This window comes from Acanthisitta chloris, unplaced genomic scaffold (assembly GCF_000695815.1).
Source record: "Acanthisitta chloris isolate BGI_N310 unplaced genomic scaffold, ASM69581v1 scaffold11122, whole genome shotgun sequence".
NCBI classification, from domain to species: Eukaryota; Metazoa; Chordata; class Aves; order Passeriformes; family Acanthisittidae; genus Acanthisitta; species Acanthisitta chloris.
Window position 1 is genome coordinate 1,100 of NW_008659900.1, and position 19,178 is coordinate 20,277.

Here is a 19,178-nt window from a genome sequence, read left to right on the forward strand (position 1 = left end):
TATTGTCATTTGGGTTGGTGAAGACCTGTTTTCCTCTTGCCCTTATAGAATAGCTGCAGATTTCTTTTGTTTTCCTTTTTAAATATAGATAATTTGTTTATCAGCAGACAAATATGTTACTTCCTATTTAACTTGTGTCTGAGGTACAATTATCAGACCTTCTTGTGAGTTTGCCAGAAGGGGTACCCAAGGACAAAACCTTTCAAAGCTGGATATGATTCATAAGTGTCTCAAAATCAAAGCTTTCTCCTGTTAATATATGTGCTGTAAGTGTGTAAGGCAAAGTGTGGTGAATTAGTGGCCTTGTAGGATACAGACCTTTTCTTTTGCAAACTGTTTGCACCTCATTGTAGAGAGTCAGGATATTTGTGATTAGTGGAGTCTTCCCTGTTGCCTGCATAGGCAGTTTCTGTAAATGTACAAAGATAAGTACCTTGCCCTTGAAACAGTGCCTAGTTCCCAGTGTGTTTGCTTTGCTGCTATGTCAGCACTTGCACCTATGCTTAGTGTATGCCTGAGGTACTCTGCTAGAAGTTGGGACAACTGTCAAAGCTGCATGTGTGGGAGAATGTTTCTTATCTGTCCCTTGACTTTGATAGCAAAGGCTGCATGTGTTGTTGCCAAAAAGGATGCTTTTCTATTTTATTTTTTTTTATCTGTGGCTGTAAGTGTTGAAACTTGGTAATCTTTTGGGCTATGTTGAGGTAAATTGCACTGCTTGTTCCTTTTATCTTGTCTTACAGAAATGGGTGTTATGCCTGAGATAGCTCAAGCAGTGGAGGAGATGGACTGGCTGTAAGTAGAAGTGCCTTTGGGCCTGGCAAACTTTAACTTGCTGTTCAGCAATGTATGACATGCTGCTTAAAATGCTTCTGCTGTCGCGTTAAAACAAAGTAAATATGTGTTTTCCTTTAGCTGTCATTGCATCTCATGCAGTTCTTTCTAGTGTGAAAGACTAGACCACAAATTGTGACTGCAGTGGTTAACATTTAAACTTGGACTAGCAAAATATGACTGCTTATGCTTCGGGTGTTTTGTTTGATAAAAGCTTCCATGCATCTGTTTTATTTATTATGTATGATGGGATTATTGGATGAAATGCTGTCACATAATTGATGCTAGTTTAGCAAATGTGTTCCAGACTGTGGTCTGAATTTGTATTCTTCAGACTTAATGCTTATATGTCAGTCTCCTAAAAAAGTAGGTATTCTTGGTTTTGGTTACTTGTTTGACCAAAATATTTTACTTCAGAGTTTGTTTTGAATTGTCATTCAGAATGTTATCAGTATGGACAATCATAGTATATATGGTTATTTTTTTCTCGTATGAATGGTATTAATTAGCTGTGATTGTCTGAGAATGCTGATTACATTTAGTTATCTTTACTTTCTTTTCCAGTTTTGAACAGGAACCTTTTAAATGAGAGCTGTGTAAGTCACTTTAAAGGGAAACTCATTTGAAGAAAGGAAGACAAGGAATATATAGCTAATTTGTTTCTTTTGTAGTTTAGCATAGTCCCGTGAGATGTAGCCCTCTTGTCAGGGTGCAGCTGAATCAATTGCACCCACTAGTCACTTCCGTCAAGGTACATCTTTTCCAAACTGCGAATGTAAACCTTTTCACTTCCTTACCTGCAAGCCAGAAGGAGTAACATTTACCTGCTATATCTTGCAGATGACTGTGGTTTCAGTGAATTCTTACATAAGTGAAAATCTCTTTTTCTACTGTTAACATCAACTTATATTAATGTGTTCTTTCCCATAGTCTTCCTACGGATATCCAAGCAGAATCCATCCCACTGATCCTGGGAGGTGGTGATGTACTTATGGTATGTACGCAGGATAGCCCTGCTAATAGAAATGCTGTGTCTTTTAATTGCTGTTTGTGTGGTCAGTTTCATTCTTTCCAGAAGGGTCCGTGGTTAGACTAGCTCTCCTGTCCTTCTTCAGTAGCAACTATATTCTTTAGCTGAAAACCGCTGTGACTTCCTGGTGTGTTTCCAGCTGTTGTTGCAGATGGAATTAATTCTTTTTAGACATTATTTTTTGACTATTTGGCAAGCACTGCCACCTGAATGAGTGCTCTCTTAATTTTACCTGTTCTTTTTGTTGTAAATACCTGACATAGATCTGCATGGAACATGACTGATACTGCCTAAGCAAATGCTTCAGTATCGATAACCTTGAAGCTACCAGATTTATATGCCTTGTTCATCAGGTCTTTTGCAAATCTCCATGTTCTTGATTCCATAACCAAAGTTAACACTTCCTAAAAAGTAAACTTGGTTTATTAAAATAAAATTTTAGAACAGTCATTACAGTCCTGGTTAAACTCTTAAATTTTTCTTCCTATAGGCTGCTGAAACTGGGAGTGGAAAAACTGGTGTAAGTAATCAAATTTTAAATTAGCAGAAAGTCTTTCAGTGGTGGAGGTTGTGTATGCATATATACAGAGATAATGTTTTTATGTATTTAAGCATTATTATTAATAGACTTTAAAAACGTGTAGGAGTGTTTTTAGTCTTTCTGGTCCTGGGTATTGCACCTGAAAACCAGGCTGCAAATAGCTGTATAAATTGTGGAATAAAAATAACTTTTTCATTTTAGGCTTTTAGCATTCCAGTTATCCAGATTGTTTATGAAACACTGAAGGACCAAATGGAAGGCAAGAAAGGAAAAGCCACTATTAAAACTGGTGGGGCAGGTAAGTTTGTAAATGTCACATTCCTAAAGTTTGAAATTTTGTTAATTCTTGTTGATTTTGTCCCAAAGCAAAGTAAAATTAACTTGCCATTTGATAAATTTTTTTTTTCTGAATTTGGGGTAACATACATATAGGAGATCATCCCTCTAGATTTTATTAAACAATGAATATAAACTTACTGGTGGAATCATGGAAAGAACGGGTGTACATTTGACAGCAGTCTCTTAGTAATGCTAGTCCTCAGCTTAAGGCGGACTGATCCACACCTTGCCTTTCAGTGTTCTTCTGAAGGCCATGCTAGTGTAGTGCCTTGCCAGACTAATTCAGTGCCTTGCAAGATGTGAAGTGGTGGTAGTGTCCTGCTTAGAAGGAGAGGTTTAAAAAAAAAAAAGTGAATCTTTGTTGCAGGGGTAGAGGAGACACCAGCTATGACACCACACAGTTTGTTTGGGTCTCTTAAGTGAGCTTGACCAGAAAGCTCTTCTAGGCTCAAGCTTATTTTTGTGTGGCTGGGGTAGCACTGTAATGTGCGCGCTACAATTCTGCTGTGCTGAATAGAGCTGTTGCATTCCTTTTGGCACTTAGGTTTGGAAGTGAATAACAACATCTTGAGTTGCTGCAGTCTTCAACTAGTAAACATTGAGTGGAGTAGGAAATGTGCAGGGCCAGAACTCAGTGATAGATTGGATTGTAACTGTGATAATATCCTCACAGTATTTGAGCGTCTGTTATACATCCATTTAAATAAGCTTGGAACTGTAAACCTAATAACCATATCCAGTCTACAGTGTTTATGTAAGAGAGTTTTATGTAAGTGACAGCATGTGCACAAACAACACTCTGAAGCTGTTACAGAAGCTCTCTTCTTTGAGCTTTGTTGTAACTAGTGCTACAGTGGTGAAAGAATGTATTGTAGATACTTAGTAAACCTAAGTGAAATGACATCTGGCTTTACAAAAAACCTTTATGTTATGGAACCTCTACACTTTAGTGAAACATGTTGTTTGGCATATGAAAAATGAAGCCAGAAATTTTATGTGCAAGTATCTTAGCTCTTCAGTAATGATATGTTAACTGATATCCTGAAAATTGTATTAATGTAAACTTGGAATAGAAATGGCAAATAATGCATTTCAAATTTATTGCACTTAGTCTTGGATATTTTCTAGCTAGATTTGATAGTGATTATGTGGAACTCTGGCTTATTTTATAAATTTTTTTAATTTATTTTTAAATAACTTTATCTGTGCTCTCTTTAATGGAATAGTCTTAAACTTCCTTACAATGCCATTGTATAATGCATTTGTGCTCCTCCTTCAAATTATAGGCCTTCATTTTGGCCTCATGTGACTTGCATAGAAACAGCTCTTCCCCAGAAATTAAGCCAAATGCTGTAGAGCAAATGTGAACTTTTAATTTTAGTTTTTTTAGGCTTGCCTTTTGATTTAATGCTTTTTCTCTTCCTGTCTTTGAAACTTAGTGCTCAATAAATGGCAAATGAACCCGTACGATAGAGGATCAGCTTTTGGTGAGTTGTCCTAATGTTCACTTGAAGATGTTCACTTGGTAAAAAAGAATAAACTAGAGAAGAGCATGTGTGAAATCTTCTTTTAAAAGCAGTGAGAGGCAATTTCCTTAACTAAAACTGTCTTGTGATTTTCAGCAATTGGATCAGATGGTCTGTGTTGTCAAAGCAGAGAGATAAAAGAATGGCATGGATGCAGAGCAACTAGAGGTGTGACTAAAGGTAGATATACAGTTATGTGTTTTGGAGACTCTTCTGGAAAAGTTTTAGCTGAAATATCTGCTTGTCACTCATTGTTGATGTAGATGCTTGCATTTAAAACTTACTATCCATCTGAACAAATTTACTGAGAGATGAAGAGTGAAATCACAAATATCTCTATGTTGTTCTCCTTGTGTTGTAAATTACTTTTTCCCTGATAGGAGACTGAGTCAGAAAAGTCAGAACTAATATTCATCAGAACACATTTTGTTAAGCTGTTATTATTAGATAATAGCTGTGCATGTGGTACTGCATTGTTTCCTTGCACACTTCACACAGACGTGCATGCAAAAATATCATGGTTTTGTGATTGGAGCAACAGTTGAGAGGCCAATCCCAGCTTCTGACTCCGAAGCAGAGTCATACTGATACACCAGTGTTTTTGAGTGGGTGTTCAAAAAGACTCTAAAGCAGTCTCATTTTGTCAGGAGTGCAGATAATACTCTAGTCTGTCTGTTCATAGCAGGCAGTTGGATGTGCTTCAAGTTGCACAGCCAGTTTTTGATGCTAGTGCATCCTGGTGGTCTTGTACTGGTTCTGATGTTCTGCATTTATTGATTCTTGTGGATTCAGTAGGATCACTGTTTTCTTGCTTATCAGTCCTTTCACACACCAACTCTTAGCATGTACGTTGTCTCTTTTGCCTGCTGTTTCTTCATTCCATACATAGGTACCCGCAGAACCTTTTCGCACAAGCACAATAAGGGATTTTATGACACTTTCATCAGGGGTGGGAATGTTAAACTTGCATGGTCTTGGAAGTAGCCAAACTGAACCACCTTGCTGAATTTGGGTATTGTTTTAGATCGTTTTCTTTTTTTTGTTTCAAAGGGAAATACTACTATGAAGTTTCCTGTCATGACCAAGGCTTGTGCCGAGTTGGTTGGTCAACTATGCAGGCTTCACTAGATTTGGGTGAGTTTCCTTCAAAAGAATCACATAGGCAGTTTTCATATTCACATGAAATGTCAGAGTTCTGTTCCAGTGCTGCAGTGAATGTGCTCCTTGGGGAGGATACTAGTGTTGGGGAGTTGAAAACTTTGTGCAAGTGTTCTTCCTTTAAGAGGAAATCTGCTTAGGTGGAGACAATGTTTCTTGTCTTCTGTGACTTTCTGCTTTTTATTTCCAGTTTTTTTTCTTAAGATGATTGGAGACTAGTAAAATCAGTAAAATGTGCTGGTACAAAAATACTAGTTCAGTGTGTATCAAAGTTAGAAGTCTGTAGTTAGCACTGCGTATTATTTGTTTACATGGTAGTGTTAGAGGTTTCAGTTGCTGATACAAAGAGGAAAAAGCATAACCTATTAACCAAAAGATAAAAGCCCATATGTGATCTGTTCTTCAGGCACTGATAAATTTGGCTTTGGCTTTGGTGGCACTGGTAAGAAATCTCACAACAAGCAATTTGACAGCTATGGTGAGGTAAGCTTGAATTGCATTTGGTGGAAACGTTAAATGTTTTGGATGTTGTCTTTGTGGTGTAACAGCCAACTGTCTTTTGAAGTAGTGCTAAGTTTTAAGGGAAGTTCATGGGCAGAAGTACCATGAAACATTGAATCATTTTTGGATAAAAGCTTAGTAACAGATTTTAAAATAATAATAATAAAAAAAACCCAGTTATCAGTTCAAGGCTGATGATTGTGGCTAGTCTGCAAATATATTGACTCTTATTTAGCAGACAGACTTTACCTGTGTGCGACGTGTTAGAGGTTAACTGATCTCTGGGGTTTCTTTCTTGACTTATTTCAGTTTCAGCTTGAACAGCACCAACCTGCTTGTATACCTTGGTGAATGTCCAAGTGAGGGCATCAAATTGTTTATTAGTAGTTAAACTAGAAGTAATTGCACAACTGTGTTAAAATGCATGATTGAATGCTAGTAAGACATGCACTAATTCTGTCTTGGGTTGGGTTTGCCATTAGTACTGTTACCTTAATGTACACTTCTGAAACGTCTATTAGGAATATCTGATATTTTTTTGAGTAGTGTGCCAGTCGTGAATTCAGATGTTTAAGCATCACTTATATAAATATGAGTATTATAGTAGAAACTCAAGTCTTTTTGTGGTATTTATGAATTCAATGCCATAAAACTTGCAACTTTGACTTGTAGCTTTTTTTGATATTCGTGACTTCTGAGCTGTTGATTATATACAGATTTTGTTGAATACCTTTACAATTAACAGATTTCAAGATATTCAAATGAGGTACTTAAGCATACATAATATGAATATAGCAGCAACTGCAAGAGTTAGTCTTTTTATATAGTTAAAATAAAGGTTTCTGATGCCATGTTTGGTGCTCTAAGCTTAGATTTGTATTGGCTAATAAATACATGATTGATTGCACTTTTCCATAATGCAGAATACTTCCAGGCAAGTGACTTAAATGTGTCATTCTCAATGGGTTTGGTTTTTAAAGTAAACTTAAAGCAGTTTAAATATTAAAGATCAATAGGGCACTTTACTGAAGATTTATAACCAAATAAAAATACTCATGCTATTTACAGCAGTTTTAGTGGAATAAATTGAATCTACATTTCTCAAAACTCAGCATATATTAGGGAGAAGTGGGAAAACTAAAAGTTGACAGAATGTAAGCACTAAGTCTTCTGAGTACACTGAACACTAAAATCTCTTAGCTTGACAAATTTTATTTTTTTTTTTACAGGAATTCACTATGCATGATACAATTGGGTGTTATCTAGACATAGATAAAGGACAAATAAAATTTTCCAAAAATGGTAGGTTTTATTCACTTTCTTCTTTGGAATGTCATTGGGATGCTTGTACTGGGGGAGCGGCAGGGACACGAATGAGCACACATGCAGAGTCTGACTAAACTAACCCTGTTTTCAGGGAAGGACCTTGGCCTTGCATTTGAAATCCCACCACACATAAGGAACCAAGCACTTTTTGCAGCCTGTGTACTGAAGGTAACTTAGGAATATCACAGATGTGCAGGAGGATTAAAATTGTGCTAGGTTTGGTAATGAACTACTTAAGTATAAAATTCACATAGCCATCTACAATTACTGCAGTTGTGCATGTAAGTTCAGTTTTCTTTGGTCTATCAGTATTCATTACTGTCACCACAGTGTGTTGGCTGTGAGTACTATTTAAGTTAAATGTTTAAATTTGAATTTTAATACTTGAATATCAGGGTAGCTAATTCCGAACACCAGTGCTATCTTGTCTGTATTGAACTTTTGATATACTGTGGTTCCACAGGTATAAGCAAATAGCTTCTAAGTGCCCAAATTCCTGTTTCTTTTATTTTGAACTTTAACATAGCAGTAATGTAGCAGTATGTTTTTCTGGAACTATGTTCTCTGGGTTGATTCTCAAGGAGTAAAGCTTTTAGCAAAACATTTTGGCAGTAAGAGAAACATATGAGTTCAGAAGAAGTGGTCCATTTTTTTTGTTGCTTTTTTTTTTTTTCTGATTTGGTTGGGTTTTTTAGTTCAAATATGGTTTCTGTGACAACTTGGGGAAGGGGAATGTGTAAGATGAGTGAAAAAAAGGCTTCTCCTCCTCCTTGTCTGGCTGGTTTCTCATTATTGAACTATTGCTCATTTTACATGATCTCTTGAACCTGGCTGTCTGACACATCTTTGAAATCTAGAATGCTGAGTTGAAATTCAATTTTGGTGAAGAAGATTTCAAGTTTCCACCAAAAGATGGCTATATTGGTCTTTGCAAGGCTCCTGATGGTAGTGTTGTAAAATCACAGCACTCAGGTAAGTTAGGGTTTCTTTAACTTACCTTGTTTTCATATTCAGATTATGTTACAGAGCTTATTTTGATCCCTTTAGTTGCTACCAGTAAGATCTTGAATACAGCAGTAATGAAGTGATATTAGTGCTTTTATTCAAGTATACCAAATTTTCTTCATCTCAAACCACCAGTAGTCTTTAGCATTTTGAATTTAGAAATGTAGCAGATAAAGAGTAGTTCAACTAAGTTACTCAACAGTGTTATCTTAAAAATAAGTGTGGGTCTTTACGCTCTACAATATTATCAATTATCCTGCATGACCAGTATACTCACTTGTAATTTCTGAATATTGATAGGAAGCTATTCATAATAGAGTGAGCAATAACATCACCCTTTAATGGAGCATTTAGAATCATGAGGGTTTAATTATTAATAGAAAATCTAAGTTTGTTTCCAGTAAAATTCTAGGTTCGGAATGTAGTTTGTTTTAATGGCATTTTTGTTTCCACTTAGGAAATGCACAAGTGGTTCAAGCACAGAACCTTCCAAATGCTCCAAAAGCATTGATTGTAGAGCCATCAAGAGAGTTGGCAGAACAAACTTTGAACAATGTGAAGCAGTTCAAAAAATACGTCGATAATCCCAAACTGAGGTAACAGTGAATCTGTTAATTGCATTTATGCTATTGTCCATGGATGTAACTTCAGTGAGGGTGAGGGGTGTGCCACTTTCTAGCTAAGTGGACCTTAATCTGCAGTGCTGCTGATAATGGCCTCATTAATAATCTACTAACAACCAACATGCTGACTTTTCAGGAACAGTCAGACCATTTAGGGTTATTTTTGATGTGTTTGATCAATTGACTCCCTTTTTCTGGTATGACAAATCTGCTGCATGGCGATTATTTATTTATTTGTATTTTTTTTCCCTATAAATGATATTTGATGTGCTTTTCTTGACTAAAAACTTTATCAGCTTACTGCCCTTCTTTCCTGAACATCTTCCTGTGCCCCTATCTCCCTCTGCCCCCTCATTTTGTCTGTTTTTGATCCCGAACAGTTTAGACAGGGTCTGCTCTTTTTACATTAGCGTTCTTACAGGTCCAATCAGCATGGGGACAGAATTCTGAAAAATGTCTACAAGTTGGTTTGGTTTAAAGTTGTTTCTCTTTTGACTGTGCTTCTAAAACTTTAGTGTTTCCATATTCTAAACTGCAGTCAGTTTGCAAGAGTGTTTTTACTAGAATTGCAGGGGGCTAGCAATGGGAAGAGGCAAGGTATGATGTAAGATTCATTTAGCTTACTGTTATTTGCATTTCTAACTTTCAAGAACACAGAAAACTTTATTATACTAACTTAGATTTGAGTTAAGGAGCAAGTTATTGTCTAAGATGAAATTGGGTATGGTGTTAATGTGTTTAATATAACAGTGATAAAGTAATCACATTCAAATACATTTTGCCAACAAAACTTTTGCTTCTTGAATTAAAATACAGTATGTACAAAGGGATGAATTTCAAAATTAATTTTTCCTAGTTTGTTCTTAAAATTACTGTTCAGAGCTGTTAATCATCATCTACTAATAAAAGCACCTATCTGCAGCCAGATGTTTAATATATCTTCTGTATATAAAAAAAGGGTAAATGTCAAAATATATTGATGTTGTTTTAGGGAACTGCTAATTATTGGTGGGGTTGCTGCAAGAGACCAACTGTCCGTACTGGAACAAGGAGTAAGTTGTATTTTTTTCATATTCAGAACCCAAACTATTAAATCATAACTCATGATGTTTGTAGAGAAGAGAAATGGTTCTTCATGTAACACCTGTAAGCCTGTTAAAAAGAAAATGTGCCGTTTATAGCAAGCTTATGTTGTACCAGTCATTCCTGTACTTCCATGACAATTGTCAGTGCAAATGCCTATAGTACTTAGTCACATTCTGTCAAAGCCTGAGTACTCCTGAAAATTTTAAAATAGAGGTATACCTTTTGCCATTTGTCCTTAACCAACAAAACAGAGGCAGTTTTCCTATTAACTTCTGTTCCATGTTTATGTGAATAAAGTTAGTCTGCAGTTACTAAGGTCAACCTACACTGCAAACCAGTCCTACATAGAAGGAACTAGTCTAGCTTCAGCATCACGGAATGTCCAATCAATACACGCTCTAGGGAGAACAGAGTCATTTCTTAACTTAATACTCACTTTTGGAAGTGAAAACACATCTCTATTGATAAATTTACCAGTGATTCTAGCTGACAAAATACAAATTTTCTCCTAAGCTTGCTTGAACTGGAAGATTGCTGGACTTTCATTAAATGCTAAATTCGTGATGGTGAACCGTTCTGTCTGGCAAAATCTTAAGTTGTTTCTATAGACAGAACATCTAATTCTATAGCTTTATGTAAGTTATTTCTATAGATAGACTTTACATCCTTCTTCAGTGAGAACAGGTAAATGTATTTTATCCCTATTTAAAAACAGATGTGTTTGTTGGCTTTAGATAACAAAGTGACACAGCTTGGGGGACAGGGGAGGAGAGAAGGGGTGCAGCACTTGGCAAAATAAGGGGCGACTTCCTCCCTAAGGCAGATTCTGCTAATGAAATGGCTGTAGAACCAAAATACAGTTTGCCCTGAGAAGTTGTAGGATCTCTCTCCTCAAAGATACTGAAAACTGTATTACTTGGCTGCCTGAAGCAACCTGGAAATTGTCCTTGATGTGCTTGTATGGTGGGAGTGGAGACTAGATGATCTCAAGAGATCCCTCCAATCCAAATTACTCTAGGATTCTATGAAGTTATAATTAATAGAAAATAGGGGTTCATACTGATAATTGTTTCATAGTGTTAAACTTGAATAAAAGTGGTAATGCCTCTAGTTAGTTACAGGACCAATTCATACTCTTTATGTATTTCATAGGTGGATATTGTTGTTGGAACTCCTGGAAGACTGGATGACTTGGTCTCAACGGGAAAGATTAATTTATCTCAAGTTAGATTCCTGGTTCTGGATGAAGCTGTACGTAAAGAACTAAGTGCTACTTACATTCAGTTCTTAAATGACATTTCCAGAAAGAGTCAGTGAAACATCATTGTTCTATAGTATTTGATACTCCAGTGGAACAATTAGCTACCTATATAAGTTCCAGCTCAATCCTCTTGTTGTTTGTAACCATAGTAACCTACTTATCTTGTTTTTTCCCCTGCCTTGTAGACTCTGTTAAATCTGTTTGTGTATTGTTGTTGGTTTTTTTGGCATGGTTCTTTCTTGGGATTTTTTTTGGGTAGGGGGGGTGTTTTTTTTTGGTTTAGGTTGTTGGGTTTTTTTCCAGATAGAGAAATCTATTTCAAATTGCATTCGCAAGGTAGTAATGTCTGTCTAGTCTGTCTGTTCAGGGAACTTGAATGACAAAAAAAATAATCAGAATACTAGTTAACCCATCAGGTCTTGAAGCCAATGAATGTTGTAGTCAATGTGCTGTGAAATGAGTGCATCTCTCTGATCTGTTATAGTACAACTGAATATTTACAAAAGTGAAATGCCTTGGGGTATTAGCTAGGAGAAGCCAGTGAGCATCTTGTGAAGCACAGCTGCTGTACTTGTAGATAAAAATTTTTACTGGGTTTTTTTTCTTCTCCTTAGAAATAATATCTTGGCTGTGCTTTGACCTGTCCAGCTAATTAAAATAGAGAACTTCTGAGACTACAAATGTATTGTTTATTTAACTCTGGTGTATAGACTGAGAAATGAGAAAAATAATTGCAGCTTTATTTCTTCTATTTTATTCCCATGTAGGATGGCCTTCTCCTCCAGGGTTATTCAGATTTCATAAACAGGATCCACAGTCAAATTCCTCAGATAACTTCAGATGGAAAAAGACTTCAGGTATGAAATGTGTTTATAGTTTTTGTTTGGGTTTTTTGTTGTTTTGGTTTTGTTTGCCTGCGGTTATTTTTTGTGCAGTGTGCTCTACTTTGTTGTTGACTATGACTTGGCATGGCATATGCTTCTTGGAAGTAAAGTTCGTTACAGCTCTTGTCCGAAACTAACACTTGTTCATTGGGTTCAGTGATTACCTGTGACTTTGTATTTTTAGCGTTCTAGATCTTGAAGTTGAGTGTTTATCAATTTTCAACTTAATTTGAATTATTTAGATACATATCTGACAAACGAGTGACTGCATATTTTACGATGTCTAGTGTGCTAATGATCTCAAATCATCAGTTTTCCATAGTTCTGTTTTCTAAAATGTTTGGGTCTTTGTAAGAGAATAGTTAAGCAACTTATTTCATATTCTGACTCTTGCCAGCTGAGTGGTTGCTCTGATGAGGAAATGCTGTCACAGACTCTTTCTGTTGTGCTGCATTATGCTATTCAACTACCTAACATTCTTCCAGTTCTACTCGTTCCTTTTTTGGGCTGGGAGAATCTTATGTTCAGTGGTATCCATATGTCTCTCTTCTCAGGTAATTGTGTGCTCTGCAACCCTGCATTCTTTTGATGTGAAGAAACTATCTGAGAAGATCATGCATTTTCCCACCTGGGTTGATTTGAAAGGAGAAGATTCTGTCCCTGAAACTGTACACCATGTAGTTGTGCCTGTAAATCCAAAAGCTGATAAACTCTGGGAAAGGCTTGGAAAGAATCATATCAGAGTAAGTGAAAACTAAGGTTATTTGTCCATGTTTACTTATTTAACCTTTAGAATGGGGCCCTAGTGTGGAATGGTCTTTGCCAGCTATTGAAACAGTTTAGTGTATCTGAAATGGTTTGTTCCATGGTAGTCAGCATCATACTGGTGATGTAACTCAGTTTCTGAACAGCTCAGTCTTACAAATATGATTGAGAAAGAGCTTTGATAGAGCAACAGTCTGATTTGTGCTAGAGAACAAAGACATTGTGCTGCTTTTTCATTCGCTTCACAGCTCTGAATAACCTAGGACTGCATTTTATTCTCAGCAACTCTTACATAGTTACAATCAATAGTTTTTCTTAACCTCTCATAATCTGTGGAACCTCTGTTAGGTCTGTTAGAACCTTTTCAGTAAGTATTAGTTTATTTCTCTTGGGTTTTAAGTTTATCTGATGCAACCTAGCATTGGGAAAATGTTAAGGAACAACTATGTTTGTATGGTTTAGCCAGGTTTACAATAATTTTCTTCCACGTTCTTTTGGGATTTTTTTATTCTTGACTTTGTTCAAAGGTATTTTTTATCCAGTGTCTACATAAATAATTTCATGGCCCTTATGAACACATTTTGTGTGCTTAAACTCAAGACTTTTCTTCAGATTCGCTTGTCTGGTGGGAGAACAGAATGTTAATATTACTTTTAAACTTTCATTTCTTGCTAGTGATAAGGTAACAGAGTTAAGCATTTTCTCTGTGAACTAATGACTTGGGGGGCTTATGTGTTTGTGTTTTCCCTAGACTGATGAAGTACATGCAAAAGACAATACACGACCTGGCGCTAACACTCCAGGTAATCAGCAATACTAGTTAAGTAATAGCTTGTGAAATACTCCTTTGAAAATGTTGTAAAGATAAATTATAGTAGGTACTGGCCTTGCATCATATTCTTCCAAATTTTTATTTCTACATTTTCATGGTTGTGAAGAGAAATGTGTTTCTGTAAAGGTAGTGGGAAAGAAAGACTTGAATATATTTTGCAGATTTGTAAACAAGTGTTGGTGTGTATAAGATGCCTGGAACTTATGAGTAGTTTTGTTCTCTCTGTATTATGTCACCTTAAACCAGGATAGCATGGAGGGGAAGAGGTAAAAACTGAAGGTTTAGCTTACTTGCTCTAATAAAAAAAAAGTTTAACTGTTTACTGAAAGGCTAGGGAAAACTATAAATGTATGCAGTTCAAGTCTTTTCATTTTGTTAAACAATTTAAATGAAATAATTTATTTGCTTTTACTTAGAAATGTGGTCTGAAGCTATTAAAATTCTGAAAGGAGAATACACTGTTCGGGCAATCAAAGAGCACAAGATGGACCAAGCTATTATTTTCTGCAGGACTAAAATAGACTGTGATAATATGGAGCAGTACTTCATCCAACAAGGAGGAGGTAGTATTTTTCGTGTAAACCGTACTCTCTTCACTTTTCTGTGTATTTCAATGCCAAAATTGTATGATAGAGGTCACCAATAACAGGACACCACACAAATAAAATTGTGCTTCAGTTTTTTTACATACTGATTGGGCATGAAAGTCAGGGTTTGGCAGCAGGGAGCTGCAAGGGTGCCCTTTGTGGGAGACAGCCATGACATGCCCTGTACCTGTTTCAGACAGCTCTGAAATGGCTAGAAACAACCCGTCATGCGCCAGCATTTGAACCAGTGAGAAGAGTGTATGGTGTCTCTACTGAAACAGATGTCGGTAAAAGGGATAATTGTTATAAGGGCAACAGACATGGGAAGAAACCTGTGTGTACAAACACAAAGGAGAAATGTGAGAAAAACAGGGGAACAGTGAAAAGAGATGCATGAGGAGAAAGGTGAAGACATCTGAAGAAATGAGGAAGTTTAGGAAGGAATGAGGAGACATGCCTGCATAGACCTGCTCTGGGGAGGTGGCAGGGGAAGTGTTTAGCTCTTTGTCTTTGGCTTTTTCCCTCAATGCCTGTGTCAGTAATTAGAGGTGTATGTTAATTGTAGTAAATTAAGTGAAATTTCCCTGAGTTGAGACTTTTGCCCACAAAATGTAATTTTTTCCAGTTCTGTATGGATCTGTGTCATAACTTATATGTGATGTTAATGCATATCAACCCTTTCAGGCCCTGATAGGAAGGGACATCAGTTCTCATGTGTCTGTCTGCATGGTGACAGAAAACCTCAAGAAAGAAAGCAAAACCTGGAAAGATTTAAGGTGATGCAGCATATTCTTGAATGCTTTTTCCTCACTTCCCAATGTCTGAAATTATATGTTAATTTATGTTGCTAGTTCTCCATTTAAATTAAATGACATTCAAGTGCTCTGTGTCCCACTTCCTGCAATCATGAGGCACTGTGTCTGTAGGTACAAATCTATACTGTCAGTATGACCTTTCTGAGTTTTCATTGAGAAGATAGTGGGCTTGCTTTGAAAGAAAACCTGAATTTAAGCTCTGTAGCAATTGGGGGTTTTTTCAAGTCTTTAGTACTTGAATATTGAAAAAAAGTTATTTAAATATTACAGTTTGGTTTAGATTAAGCCATTCATCAATTTATACTTGTCTTACACTGTTGGGGAAAGAAATAAGGATGTAAATTGACCAAGCTATTCATGCATTGTTTGAAGTGTTGCTAAATGTACAGAGACATTTCAAGGTGAAATAAGTGCAATTACTTCATTGCCTTGGGTTTTGTTTGTGTTGTTTAGCACTCTTCTTTGCAACTATGTTTTTGTAGAGAGGAGATGTCCGTTTCTTGATCTGCACAGATGTTGCTGCTAGAGGAATTGATATTCATGGTGTTCCATATGGTAAGACACAACTTTTTAAAGTAAGCTTTTAAATTGCACAGACCTTCAATATATTTGCAGTCCTGTCAACTGGTTAAAACAGGTATATGACCTACAGCATAATTTTAAAAGATGTAGATGTGAAATGCTTAAACTAGGCAATTTTTAATTTGGTCGTTCACCATGCCTTCACAAATACCTGATATTGCCCTGCGTTGTTGGGGATTCTTCATTTGGTTTTCCATTCTTGTCAAAAAGTAATCATGGAGAAAGCAGTTTGAGTGGAAGCCTTAAGTGTAGGTATTGCAGATAATGGCACCTGTAACTGCTGTAATAGAACATAAAGTATGTATATGGGATAAGGAGAGGAATTGCAATAATCAAAATCATTTGTTTTAGGTCTCTGGTCTCTGATTTTAGCTCACATTTAAAGAAAAAATAAATCTTGTGTTCTTTGTGGATTGTGTCTGTCTTACACAGTTATCAATGTCACACTCCCTGATGAGAAACAGAACTATGTTCATCGAATCGGGAGAGTAGGCAGAGCTGAGAGGTATGTCTGTGTTCACAGTGGCCACCATGTTTTCTTGACATTTTTGTTGCTGTTGTTTCACAAATTGGCAATAGTTATTGAAATATATTTCTCTCTCCCTTCTCCCTTAATATTTCAGGATGGGTTTGGCAATCTCCCTTGTGGCAAAAGAGAAAGAAAAGGTAATTATACTCGAAAGCAAAGATGAACAGACATTATTTATGAAGTTCTGTCCACAGCTGCTATCTGACTTTAAGGTCCTGCTTTGAAAAGCTGCTTGTTTGCCCTTGCTTAATTGAAAGGGGGTTTAAACAGACATCTGAATTCTCTTTTTATGCTATAATTCATCAAAATAAATATACTAAACTATATTTCACAAAGTTGTTTTCCACTATTTCTAGGTTTGGTATCATGTATGCAGTAGTCGTGGAAAAGGGTGTTACAACACTAGACTGAAGGAAGAAGGAGGTTGTACCATATGGTACAATGAGATGCAGGTAAACATTTAGCTTAACAAAATTCTAATTCCTCTGGAAGACTCTGGGTTATAGTTCTTATTTTATCTGTGTAGTTGTACTACAGACGTAGTTTCGGGGTGTTTATAACGTTTGAAGAAGAAATTAGGAAACTTTGCAAGTTACTTTTTATAAGTTGTATAATTATAAAAGTTTATTTTAATACTCCCAGCCAATTCTGTTGGAGTTTTGTTTTCAGTTTCCCTATAGTCTTCCTAATCAAAATCTGTTAAGAGTTACAGGATGTTGCTTACATGCTTGCATTTAGATGATTTGTTGCAAAACTGTAACTTAAAACTTTTGTTTCTCTAACATGGAAATAGTCTGTCACTTAAGTAGGTTTTCATTGGGATTTGTATACCAATTATGAATGCTTGTTAAAAAACAATACTTCTATTTGTATTAAAGAAGGGGAAATGATATGTCATCTGTGGTGCAGTAAGTTTGGACTATGAGCTCTTTGTTATAAAATAGTGTCATTGGCATAAGTAGGGTAGTATGTGAAATAAAGGCTTCTAGGTAGGGTAAAACATACCGGAGTTGAAAATGAACTTCTCTAGACTGAGGAAAAAAAAATATTTGGTGTCTGTGACCAGATTGTTTTCTGTGCACTGTTCCTGTTGAAGCTACTTAAATGTGACTGTTCAGAATGCTAGTTTGACTAGTCTTGGGTTGTAAGCATATTTAAAGACTTTTTTTTCCTTAGTTGCTGGGAGAGATTGAAGAACACTTAAACTGCACTATTGCCCAGATTGAACCTGACATAAAAGTACCAGTGGATGATTTTGATGGGAAAGTTACATATGGGCAGAAAAGAGCTCTGGGTGGTAAGCAATGATCTAATCTAGAGTTACCTTGTGATGCAGTGCGTAGTTTCCTGGTTGTCTGCTGTGTAACTGCAGAATGATAGATTGTAAAAACCTGCTAGTTCTGTGTTGTCTTCTGCATTTGTTACATGCACCTACAAGTTGCAAGTGACGAAAGTGTGTATATGCGTGGTTTTCTTTTGTTTGTGCTTTTTTGTTTTTATCAAGGTAACTAAGTTCCTTTAACTTTCTGAATGACTGTGGTTGAGCGTTAATAGTTCTGCTGAAAAATGGCTTTGAACACATCATTTAGATTGTGTCTCTTTTGGCAGGTGGACTATATAAAGGCCATGTGGATATTCTGGCACCAACAGTACAAGAGTTGGCTGCCCTTGAAAAGGAGGCTCAGACATCTTTCTTGCATCTTGGCTATCTTCCTAACCAGCTGTTCAGAACATTCTGATTGTGCCACACGTGAGACAAGGCTTGAGTTAATAAATGCTCTGCCCTGTGAATACAGAAATCCCATACCTGAGTAGTGGTAGTTAGAAAAGATTTAAAACTAAATATACTTCTTGCATGATGAACAGAGTGTTCAGCACTGTTAACTCTTGAGTTAGTTGTTGTCTTAATAAAATAAAGCAAGTCAAAGGTGAAATGGTTTCGTTTGCTCTTTTGCCTTGAGAATTAATTTGCAGAATCATTCTTTGCATAGCTTTTTGACTTACTAAAAATACAAGTCTTGTTAAGCAAATCTGGCAGGAGAGTTTTCTATTCTGCAAAGAAAAGAATTGGTTAAAGTTACTTAACCATGTACTGTAATTTTTTAATGCTGAGCTTTTTACTGATGCATCCATGTTCAGACAGCTGTTTACACTTAAGATACTGAATAAGAAAAAAAACAGCCTTAAAGTATGTATTTGAAGCTCTTGGTTTTCCTAAAATGCTACATCTAGGCTGATAACTGCATTTTGATTCTCTGGTTCTAGACTTCTCAAAGTTAATGTGCCTTAAATTTCTAAAATTGATCTTGTACAAAGAATTTTACTATACTCTTTGAGTTCAAACAGGCTAGTATCAAAGCAGTTCATAAATCTGCAGGAAAAGCTGCAGCAGTATGGTTTGAAATACTTAATGCCTCTTGTCCTGCTTTCAGACAGGTTGAATTTGTTCAGATGAAGCTAGTGTAGTCTGATTTGGGGGTTTTTTGGCCTTTTTCTCTAGGGACTCTTCTAATGTTAATTAGAATTTCAGAGACTTTGCCTGCGCATTGTTATCTGAAATACCACAGGTCATGGGGAATGCCAGACAACTGAGAATGAAAGGAACCTTTTACCTTCCTCATGAAGACTTTTTTTTCCACAAAACATCCCCTTGCAGAGAACATATTAGGCTCAGGTTGAGCAAATAATTTTTTTTTGTGTACCTAGAGAGGCCAGACTGAGAGTTCTAGGTATGATAATAAAATACATAGTCTTTTCATTAAGTTAAACAAATTGAACTATTAAATTTGCAGTGACTTTGTGATGTTACCTGTTCCTGAGGAGAGAGGAGGACACATGAGATGCTTATCATGAGAACTTAGGAAGATAAGTTCTACCATGTGTTGTATTGGTCTTGTCAGACAAGAGTAATGAAATCTGTAGACCATAAGTCAATCAAAATTTAATTTATTGCA

The 19,178-nt window shown here is 36.3% G+C and overlaps 1 protein-coding gene across 1 annotated transcript; it reads left to right on the forward strand.

Moving 5' to 3' along the window:
- Positions 1–743: 743 nt before the first annotated feature.
- DDX1 (DEAD (Asp-Glu-Ala-Asp) box helicase 1) lies at positions 744–18,152 on the forward strand (the record flags this gene model as incomplete). The annotated part of the gene is made up of 25 exons (XM_009069589.1): positions 744–795; positions 1,765–1,828; positions 2,355–2,384; positions 2,607–2,703; positions 4,184–4,231; positions 4,367–4,450; positions 5,321–5,404; positions 5,835–5,911; positions 7,159–7,231; positions 7,347–7,423; positions 8,113–8,227; positions 8,718–8,856; positions 9,875–9,935; positions 11,122–11,220; positions 11,998–12,087; positions 12,669–12,857; positions 13,631–13,682; positions 14,128–14,274; positions 14,983–15,074; positions 15,596–15,668; positions 16,128–16,200; positions 16,319–16,361; positions 16,581–16,676; positions 17,401–17,521; positions 17,833–18,152. Coding segments are annotated over 25 exons (2,207 nt in total), but the record flags the coding sequence as incomplete, so codon positions are not given.
- Positions 18,153–19,178: the final 1,026 nt, after the last annotated feature.